The 10,974-nt window shown below is 44.2% G+C and overlaps 1 protein-coding gene and 1 pseudogene across 1 annotated transcript; one reads left to right on the top strand and one right to left on the bottom strand.

The window, feature by feature from the left end:
* The first annotated feature begins 7,866 nt into the window (after positions 1-7,866).
* Positions 7,867-9,644, top strand: LOC6573131 (annotated as a pseudogene).
* Positions 9,645-9,714: 70 nt separating this feature from the next.
* On the bottom strand, positions 9,715-10,974 carry LOC122756790. Its single transcript, XM_044007290.1, has 3 exons — positions 10,887-10,974; positions 10,166-10,495; positions 9,715-10,063 (listed from the first exon to the last, which is right to left on the bottom strand). Exons 1-3 carry the CDS (start codon positions 10,920-10,922, stop codon positions 9,716-9,718), a joined length of 714 nt encoding a protein of 237 aa, XP_043863225.1. The 5' UTR covers positions 10,923-10,974; the 3' UTR covers position 9,715.

The following is a 10,974-nucleotide window of genomic DNA, read 5'->3' on the forward strand; positions in this document are numbered from 1 at the left end:
CGATTTATTGAAACTTTAAGAAATCTCCCATTCTAATAGCATTCAGAGAATATTTTGATGGGATATATGATAATTTGTTTTATAATATTTCAGTTACATTAAGTACAGCTCTTTGCTCTTAGACTCTAGAGTGCAATTTGGCCTGTCATATTAAATTTGCACATATTTCTTTCCTTACTCTATTCAATTGTTCACTAATTTAATTTCTCCAGACCATCCAATGAATTAGAGTATGTACTCTTGTCATCCATCATCATTGATAATCAGATTAAATGCGAGTTAGTTTCGGTGCGCTGCCAGTTTAAGAAGCCAAAGCTAACTGCATTCTAAACACAATAAGCAAAGATATGAGTCAGTTGATGTTGAATATGTTGGCAATGTGGTGCAGACATTTCAACACTTCCATCAGCCACCTGTTTGTTAGCCCCACATATAATGCACTCAGTTGCGGGTCTTCATTCCCGCACATTTTGGCCATTGCGCTTGTTTATCTATGCCTTTCGCCCTTTCATTTTTAGGTCTTTTTGGTTGTTTTGAACTTTAAAGGCATACACGCTTGTTATTTATATAGTGCTTGAAAATAGCATAACATTTGCGGGCTTATATAATAGGAGTGCGAGCGCGAGTACGATTACAGCTGCCATGCCAACTGGGTTCGTCGTCGTCATCGTCGTAGTCCGTGTTGTTGTCGTATGCACATCACGCAAATCAAGTCACACAAAATTCGCAATACGCTTTCTTCTTGAACCTTTCAATGCGCGTATCACGCTGTTGTTGATGGTTGCTGCTGCTGCGCTGCTGCTGCTGCTGCTGCTACTGATTATTCAACAATTTTTATTGAAAGCTAAAGAGGCGTGCAAAACATCAACTACAACAACAACAACACAGCAAGAAAGCAATGAGCGAAATGTCAAATGCAGGCAGCAGGCAGAGAATACATAACAGCAAAGCGACATTAGTGACAACAACAACAACAACAACAGCAACAGCCTCATCAATATGAACAGAGATGCCAGGTTGCCATTCACTTGGCAGCCCAGCAAAAGTCTATAAGCGCTACACATTAATGTATATATGCTTATTTATATAGCATTCACTATAGTTCAATTCAATCGAACTGTAAAATTAGCATAACGACATTATAATAAACCAACGATAGCGACAGCAACTGAGCGATAAATGCAACATTTGACGTTTAGGGAAAGGTTTGCCAGGCGTCGAGGGCAAAAAGCATTTTCAAGCCAATTCTACACTACAAATCTGTTCGGCGGTTGTTCGTGCGTCTGCATGTGTGTGTGTGTGTGCATGTATATGTGTGCGCAGAGTTAACTGTATAAATACGACATTTGGTTGACTAAAGTTTTAGCCAGTGGAAGTCGGCTGGAATTGACTATACAATACTCTGTTTAAAGTACTTTGACTTTGGCTAGAAATACTTAGTCTTAGGAGTGCTGAATTAGAGTAGAATATGGGATCGGCTTGTTGTATCAATTTGTGGTAAATACATTGTCAAATTTTAATGGAATTCCAGAGATTAAATTGTAAGTTGAAATTCCAAAATATATGAGAAATGATGCTAATTCATTCATGTCCAAAGAAGCTTAACACAATTGTACACCTTTTTGATTTGATTTTATTTTATTATTATTTTTTTTTTTTTTTTTGTTAATAATATATTCATTTAATTATATATTATGAAAAAAAAATAATATACAATAATGCAATATAAATAATATATACTATGATATATATAATTTGATATGTTATATAGAAATAGAATTTAATAATCTATCAATTTAAATCAAAATTCATTAAAACTATAAATTCAAACCTCATTCACTCACATAAAAACCGAAGCAACTCATTTCCACAACATGAGTAGTGCATACGAATTCTGCATACGGCTGGCTGGCAGCCAAAAATTGTGTCAAAATGCATTGAACGCAGTTTCATTTGGTTGGGTTGATAACCTCAGCAATGACCAGCGAGTAGAGCCCCGTCCGCCCATTCATCCGTTTGGTCGCGCATGTCGCGTATTTGTCGATTCCGTTGACGAACTGGGTCAGTGTGCGGGCAACGGTGCGACAACCGTTAATAGAAAATGCATTAAAGCTAAATCGAATGAGATATATGACGGCGAGGCGTTTGTTCCAATTCTGAGAGCATGCCACACATTAGTCTTAAGTAATGGCCTCTCTGCCCATCACGTGGTGAATCAAAATTTATCAAAAACGTCACGTAATTACGAAGCAGCCGTCACCAATTGACAAACCCAACACACACTTGCAGATACAGATACAGATACAAAGATACACATGCTAGAACCAAGCTGTGACTTCTTTTCAAATTCCCAGCCAGCTGCCTGGCGAATTCACCAACAGATGCGTTTGATTTGTGTTGCTGTTCCATGCCTCATGTCCCGTGCCCCTTGTTGCCGCCTGCCACAGCGTCTTCCACAGACTCAACGCCATTGTTGTCGTCGTGTATTGTATCTTATTTTATATTCCAATCACAAAAGGCGTTGTCAAGCCAGCGACAGCAGCGCCAAAAATTGTTGTTGCTAGCCGAACCCGTCTTAGCCACTGAGTGTGTGAATGTGTGCGTGTGTCTGTGTGTGTGTGTGGGAGCAGGAGATTCTCAAGAAGTGATCGCCACGTCAGCTGCTCTTGGGTTTGGCAGCCTGCGGGGGCACGCACTCGGCAAGCGGCTCAGCTGCTAATGGAGTACACTTAGTCTTGTCGCGTTGACATCATTCGCGATATACAAAAATATATCACAGTGCAAAAAGATTTCAAGCTCTACAAGTGCAGAAACAGTTAAAAGCAATTAATAGCTGAGTTCGCTCTAAAAGCGATATTCCATTGATTGAATTCTTTATGAAAGATGAGGAAACACTTAGCAAACTGAGCTGGGCATGGCTGCACATTCCAAAGCTCTCTCATAATAATCAACAATTTATTATAGTGTAAGTGAATAGGAAACCAGTTTACCATAGCTGAACTTAAAATTGATTTATCTGAAGTTATCATCAATATTTGCAACGCTTTTGACAATCGGTTTCGCCCGCTAGCCAAGCCCCGCAGACTTATTATATATGTTTTTTTCCAATCCCTCAATTGGTTTGACTTTCGATTGGATGACACAGCAGACTCGGCTCTGCAGGTTACATTTTATAGCCCATCACTGAAGCTGTTGCTGCTGCTGCTGTTGTTGTTGTTGTTGTTGTTGCTGGCTGGCTGGCTGAGGCGCAGCTCACGCTAAACCTTTTTCAAATGGCTGCCGCTTAATTGCCCATTTAAATTAATATAAATTTCAATTTGTGTGCACACACACACATGGGCACACCCACACACACACACACAGCCACAGTGTGTTTTCATCGAATGGCTGGATTGGTAATATGCAAAGCACAATGTGCATACCACATGTTGCCAGCACCGCCTCTCAGCTCGCCCCTCGGCTCTCCACCACTCCTCCAGCCTCCTTTCATCCGCGCGACACGCGACGCGAGCTGTAAAAGAAATGTGAATATCAGCGCTTATAATACGCATGAAAATGAAATAAAATCGCATTTTTGTGATTGATTGAAGCATGAGTAATGAAAAATTGAACGCGCAGCAGGCGAAAGGTGCTGTGGGTGGGGATGTGGTTGGGGTGGGGGTGGGGGCTACGTGTTATGTATATGTCTGCATGACTCTGATTTTATGCACTACATTACCTTTGGATTTCAATTTGAAGCAAATCAGGCAGCAATTTACCTAAATAAAAGGAAAATATGATGAAAAACTGCAAGCACATGGGATCAACAGCAAGCGCAAACGAAAAAAAGAGACAGAGCATTTCTTCAGTCTTCTTTCTTTTCTTTTAGTAATAAAACTGTATACAATTGAATTGAATTGAACTGAATTGAATTAACTGTGTACATGTGTGTGCAGCTGCAGGGCATATCCTTATCTGTTATCTATATATAAATATCTCAATCTAAATACAAATCGCTGGCTGCTGCCTGATGACACGCACGTAAACTGAAACCGAAGCTGAAGACAACAAAACTTCCCACTAGGCAAACAGCAATGACAACATCAATACAAATGATGAGGTGGTGGGGGGTGGGTGGCTGCGAGGGCGATGCGTCTAAGCTAAACAAAAGTTACGAGCCATATTAAAATGTCATCGTGTCAATGGTGCAGACGCTTGACCAGCACAACCGAGAGCTCTCGGAGCGACCAGCAACTAACGACGACATGATGAAGCGTAAACAAACATGTTCAACTAGCAGACAGACGGCGAACTCCATAGGGGTGTCTCAGCGTGTGTCTCTGTGTGCATGTGTGTGTGGGTAAAGTAAAACAAAATGAAATTTTACTTTGCATTTGAAATGATTTCCAGCAGCTGCAGCAGCAGCAGCAGTAGCTACGTCTCTCGTCCACACACATGCTGCAGATTTTTATTTGTATTTCAAATGTTTTGTGAAAGTGCCAGCAGCATTTGAGGCCAGAGTCCATTTGCTAAACGTACTATGAATCCGTTCCTCCGCACCCCTAACAGTATTTTTTATTTGTGTGATTTTTGCAGGCTCGTAACTTCGACTGCGGCCCACTCAGACTGCCCCAAAACTCAACTTGTGCCGAGGCTGAGAAGTTGGCGACTCCCAACCAAAAAAAATAGAAAAAAGGAAAATTAAAAAAAAAAAAAAAAAAAAAAACTGCACAAACTAACGTTTGGGCAGGGAGGGGAAAAAGGAACTGGGCAGCACATGACTTTCAAATGCTGCTAGTTGTAGCTGGAACTGTAGCTGGGAGTAGATGACCCGCATGAAAATGCTGGCCCTGGCATATTTTTATGCCGCAAGCATCCAGGACAAATGGCTGAAATTTTTGCTGCTGCGTCGCTGTTGATGATGATGATGATGATGCCAACGACCAGCAGAGGAGCAACAATGCCCCTGGGCAATAGGCAATGGGCAATGGGCAATGGGCAACGTGGCTGCCTGCAGTTAGCTCCCGACATGTGTACGTGGCTGGCCTGCATCAGTTCAGCTTGGAGCCAGCAGGGAGAGAGCGAGCGAAAAAAGGATCCTTAGCCAGCTCGGACATATTTTCTTGCTGCAACCTTGATGAGGGGCGGGCTGGGGCTCAGTTTAGGCAGTGCCCGGCAAAAATATAGAGAAATTGAACAAGTCGTTTGTCGGCGGCCCTAGAATTTATGTGTGTGCAGCGCGCTGCCGCTCGAGTTGAAAATTAAACATTGCGTATACGCCTAGGTGCATAATAATTCATGCCTGGCCCAGGCAGGCAGGCAGGCAGTCAGGCCACCAACTGCAACGAAATTGTGTGTAAAATGTTTTAATATGAGCTCATAATATACGAGCCAAAGACAAAGAGCAAGAGACAGGCGGCCGCAGCCAATGGGAGGCAGGGCTCAATTTCTGATTTATTGGCAGTCGAAGAAAACAAAAATCAAAAAACCATACCTATATATATCTACACCTATGTATATATATATATATGTATAGCACAGAGTGTACGTGGGTCAGAGAGTGCTGTAAGTGTGTGTTTGCTATCGGCTTGAAAAAATGTTATTGTTTAGTTTTTGGCTGCTTTGCTGCTGCTGCTGGAGCTGGTGGTCAAGGACTCCGATATATATGCCTAAAATGGCTGCCGCCCGGATATCCTGTGCCACACGGCCTGCATGCACACGACGTCCAATTGAATTTGCATTTGACCACTACTATCAAACGCAAACAAAATGAAAACGAAAAAATCAAACAACAAAAAGATGAGTCCATGCATTGCATGCAAACAAACGCAAAGCATCGTGTAGTATTGCATGTAGCTTTTGGCATTTGCTTTTCTTGCTTTTGTTTTAAATTGCCATACAATTTTGCTTTTTTTTTTTTTTTTTTTTGTCAATTTTTATTCAAGGGAACAGCAATGAAATTCTATGACGTTGACTTTATGTTTTTCCCCATTTTACAAAAGTTAAACACGGTTAACCAGCTTTAGCACTAAGGAGAATAAAAGACGATCTGTTTCATTTTAAAGCGTTTAAATTTTTATTGTATTTCTTACATTCAGTCGAATTTTTAAGTGGATTAGCTTTATTGAATTTTTATTCTATAAGAAATTTGCAAGAAACCTTTTTCATAGAGTATAAATATTTTAATTTTTATCTAAGCCCAATAATATTCTCAGCTAAATGCACTCCCATCTTTTATTTCGAGCAACAAAATTTAATATTTTCCATGTGTGTTTGAGAAAAAATGTATTTGTGAAGCGTATTGCAAATATTTTTGAGCTGTTAAATAAATACTAGACCAGGTAATGGCAGGTGGGTGGACGCTGGCTGTGCCCCACAGCAGTTTGTTCAATTTATGGCATCAAAGTTTAAAACGATAACTGAAAATGTTGACCCTTGAAAAGAGTCGCAGGTTGATGGCCGCCCCATAAAATGCCATGCGCCCAGCGAGGAGACATTTCACATATTCATATATATATTTTTCAGCATTTTTATATGGATATATTTATTTTATACTTTTTTTTGGGCTTTAGGATTTTTGTTGTTGAACTGAATGCAGTGGCTGGCAGCTGAATCGTGCAAGGGGCTAACGGGGCATGCAAAATACATAATTGTTGCTGAAATAATGGGAGATTTAATGCAAGAGTGAAATTCAATCGCATCAATAAATAAATTGTAATAATTTATTTAATGCAATTAAATATAATCATAAAATGATTACAATTACTCTTCAGACACTTGAGAGAGGCTTTTATTATTGAACATAAAAATAGATGTCAATCAAGAGCCGTAAATTGTCTCTGGCAGACAGGGCCATTTATAAGCCTTTCACCGACTACGTCTCTGAGCTTGGGTTTAAGAACCTCGGCGCACCAATGACAGCTGCAACGGAAATTCCCTCAGGAGTCGCGCCGTTTCTGTTGTTGTTGAAGTTGGCAATTTGTGGAGCTTGTGCACCGCCTGCCGTTAATTACACAAATGCAAAAGTCCGCTGGGCAGCCAAATTGGTTGGTAATAAATAAATGCAATTGAATAATTTATTTAATTTATTTGCGGCTCTGCAGCCGCGACAAAACTAAATATCAACAAAATGTTTTGGTTTTTGTTGTCGTTGCTGCTGCTGCTGCTGTGTGGCAGGTAAAAACGGCAGCGAGTGCCCAAAAGAGGCTAACGTTTATTTTTTCATTGCGGAAGTGTGCAGCAAATGGCCGACGAGGTGTTAGAATTTGCAGCAGCTAAAAAATAGCAAAGCTTCAAATAAAAAATAATAAAAACAACAACTCACATATTTCAGCAACAACAAAAACACACTGCTTGTGTGTGTGTGTGTGTGTGTGTGTGTGTGTGTGTGTTTGTGTGCGGCAACGACCAAGTGAATTTGTGGCACAAAAACAAATCGTTTAATTGGCTCAAACAAAACGTAACCACTACATACTAAAGCCACCGACGTCGCCGCCGATTATATAACACCAGGCCAAAACCAACCAACGCGCTGCCCAAACAATGCCGTTAACAGCAAACTCGCAGCCGCAGTCGACGTTGACGTCGACATCACAGCCGCCGTCGCAGTCTTCGCCGTGGCCCAAACCCAAACCCGTTTGCTACACTTACTCGTTTTGTTTTCTTCTTCTTATTTTTTCTTAAGAGCAAACCTGACGCAAGGGTATCAACGGAGCAACAAAAGCACCAACTCCACCTCCACCTCCGCCTGCACCACTTGCACCACTATTGGACAATCCCAATCCAGTCGAACAACGGGTTTAGCATGTTGTTCACTTTAGCGTGTTGGCTCTGGTTTATTATCTAGCCGCAGCCGATTGGCTACACACAAATTATGAACAGAAATCTTGGCTCGCTTGGCACATTCGCACACAGGCCCTGACAGAAGTCGGTCCAGTTCCACTCGCAATCGCAATCAGAGTCTCAGTCTCAGTCGCAGCCTAGAAATGAAAGTCAACGCTTTATTGATCAGCATTGCAGTTGTGTTGGCCACAGTTGCCGTCGGCCAGGTAACTGAACGTGCCCTTGGCTAGCCGAACTGAGCCTTCATATTGACAACCTCCTTTCAGGTTAGCGCAAAGTTTACGATACGCACGCACGAGGACGCGGTGGAGGCGCACGAAGAGTGCCAGGAGAAGTACAACGTGCCCGAGGACATTTACGAACAGTACCTGAACTATGTGTTCCCCGAGCACCGTCGCACCGCCTGCTACGTGAAGTGCTTCGTGGAGAAGATGGGCCTGTTCGACGAGAAGAAGGGCTTCAATGAGAAGGCAATTATTGCGCAGTTCACCGCGCAGAACTACAAGGATCTGGAGTCAGTGCGCCATGGCCTCGAGAAGTGTATCGATCACAATGAAGCTGAATCCGATGTCTGCACCTGGGCCAATCGCGTCTTCTCCTGCTGGCTGCCCATCAACCGCCACGTCGTGCGCAAGATTTACAATTAAGCTCCAACTAATTATGTATGTGATAAATTCAAAATAAAATATTCTCGCCCGAGTACAGCAGAACCACATAGCTTAACCCACTACGAACTGCTTCGGGTGGTTCATGCGGTTCAACTGCTGTGTGATACATTGAACCCGCGGATTAATCTCAGCTGCCTGATAAGCGGATGCTGCGAGTGCTCATGAGCTCAGCGCTTGTATGCGGACAGCAGTTGAGATTGTGCAGTGCGAGTGTTGAGATGCGTCTGGCTGTCGGCTTATTGACCTTGTGGCTCGCTGTGGTGCGTCTGCACAGCTTCAGTTAGTGCCGCATCTTTTAAACACAACAATCCCCTCACATTTTGCAGGCTTTGGCCGATCTCACGGGCGATGCGCAGATTTTGGAGAAATGCCTGGGCAGCATTAGCAGCCCGGAGCGCATCGAAAGCGATCTGCGCAAGCTGGCAAAGTACGCCAGCTGGACCAGCGAGGAGGTGCCCTGCCTGATGCGCTGCCTGGCCAGCGAGAAGGGCTGGTTCGACATCGACGCCAACAAATGGCACAAGCAGCGCGTGGCCGAGGAGCTGGGCGCCGACATCTACAACTACTGCCACTACGAGCTGCGGCGCAAGTCGCGCGACGCCTGCAGCTACGCCCATCGCGGCCTGCGCTGCCTGAAGCAGGCGGAGCTGCATGCGGGCAACAGCATCTCCACGCTGATGCAGTGCAGCGGCCAGCTGAATGCCACCAATGTGCAGATGCTGCAGTACAGCACACTGAAGCCGAAGGAGTCCATTCCCTGCCTGTTCCAGTGCTTCGCCGATGCCATGGGCTTCTATGACGAGGCGGGCAACTGGCGCCTGCTCAACTGGCAGCAGGCCTTCGGTCCCACCCACCAGGAGCACCAACCCGACTACAGCCTGTGCCGCCTCTCCGATGAGCAGCGCAGCCAGGCCAGCAGCAAATGCGCCTGGATGTACGACGAATATCTCTGCTGGGAGCGACTCAATGGAAATCTCAATGGAACGAATCTAGTTTAAACACATTTTCGACTCTGACGCAAACTTGTTTTAGAATTTGCAGCTCAAGCGCTAATGTAATTTTATTGGCCATAAGCTGTGACTGCGTCAGAGTCGAATCGTGCGGGTAACTAGAATCAGAAGAGAAATGCAATACACACATATTACCTTTATTATATATACACATTTCTTGATTTCAACTATCCAATCGGGTAACGTAATATAAAGCTAGTCAAAGAGCATTTCCATCTAGACGGCAACCACGTAGCAGTTGAACTGCTGGTAAATGGTGGCGCAGGGATTGCGACTGCGACGCTGGGCGCAGTTGGCTATGTGGGCGCCGGGGAGGGGCACGCCCAGCGATTGGCGCATGGCGGGTATGCGCCAGCGTCGGGTGCGCTCGTCGAAAAGCTGCATCTGCGAGATGAAGCAACGCGTGAAGCAGGGTATCGGCTCCGTCTGCGGAAAGTGGGCGTAGTCGGCCATGCGACTCCATTCGACCTGGTCCACCTGCTGCAGGCACTTCTTCATCGCCGACTTGGCAGTGCGCGTGACATTTGGCATCTTTTCGATCAGTATGAACGGATCTTTCTCCAGCTGCAAGTAAACAACAACAGGCCCATGTAGTAGAGGCAACTCGAGCAGCCGCCGTTATCAGCCCAGCGGTCAGTGGCCCACGGTCCGGCTTATCGCACTCACGCTGACAATGCAGTGAAAGCCCGCATAGGCGTGCTCGCAGCTGCTCTCCTTCTGCTCAGGGCCCAGCTTCAGCCGCTCTTTGCACGCCTCGAAGACCGCGTCGCCGAAGTGCTGCCTGATGCGGCGCTCGTCGAAGCCCTCCTGATCGTGGTAGAACTCGAACATCTCGTTGAGGTAGCACTGCGTGAAGCAGGGCAACTCCTCGTAGCTCTCCGACCATTGGGTGTATCGCTCCAGGCGCTTCACATTATCCTCATTGAGTCCTCCATAGCTGCTCAGACACTTCTTTAAAGTGCGCTGCTCGCCGTTCAGCAGCCCCCAGCTCGGTAGCTGCAAGAATGCAGAGAGAAATACCAAGCAGCTAATAAATTGAACAGAGTAGGTTGTATAGGTTTCCCTGATACAGAGATTTAGTGATAAGAAAGCAAATATAACACAACACAGTACTAGATTAATGTAAAGAAAAGTAGAAATTTATATACAAGAACTCTTTACTAGCAACATTTTCAAGTTATGTTGATTGACGATTTCAGAAAAACAGCTTTATAAGCAATTCAAGCCGTCACATTATATTTATATATCGATACAGAGATTTATAACAGTTTTCCTTTTTCTCTTTCCCTAACCGTGTCTATCTTTTCTCTCATTTTAAACAATAATCCACTGTTATACACGGCAATCAGGCAGTTCACTTGGCAGCTGATCCTACTCCAATTCTTACCACAGTCAGGCATGTTGCAAGAAGCAGCAGACGCATGATCTCACTAATGAGTTCCAACACCCTCTAAGTACGAGCAAATACTGAAAAG

The sequence above is a fragment of the Drosophila mojavensis genome, unplaced genomic scaffold, assembly GCF_018153725.1.
Source record: "Drosophila mojavensis isolate 15081-1352.22 unplaced genomic scaffold, ASM1815372v1 contig_16, whole genome shotgun sequence".
Taxonomy (NCBI): Eukaryota; Metazoa; Arthropoda; class Insecta; order Diptera; family Drosophilidae; genus Drosophila; species Drosophila mojavensis.

What these genes read in the sequence shown, in the direction of transcription:
- LOC122756790 (XM_044007290.1), bottom strand. Translation starts at nt 10,922, where the DNA reads ATGCGTCTGCTGCTTCTTGCAACATGCCTGACTGTG. An exon ending in TTGCAACATGCCTGACTGTG is followed by an intron (nt 10,496 to 10,886) that starts GTAAGAATTGGA and finishes GCATTCTTGCAG; the next exon opens with CTACCGAGCTGGGGGCTGCT. An exon ending in GCTTTCACTGCATTGTCAGC is followed by an intron (nt 10,064 to 10,165) that starts GTGAGTGCGATA and finishes GTTTACTTGCAG; the next exon opens with CTGGAGAAAGATCCGTTCAT.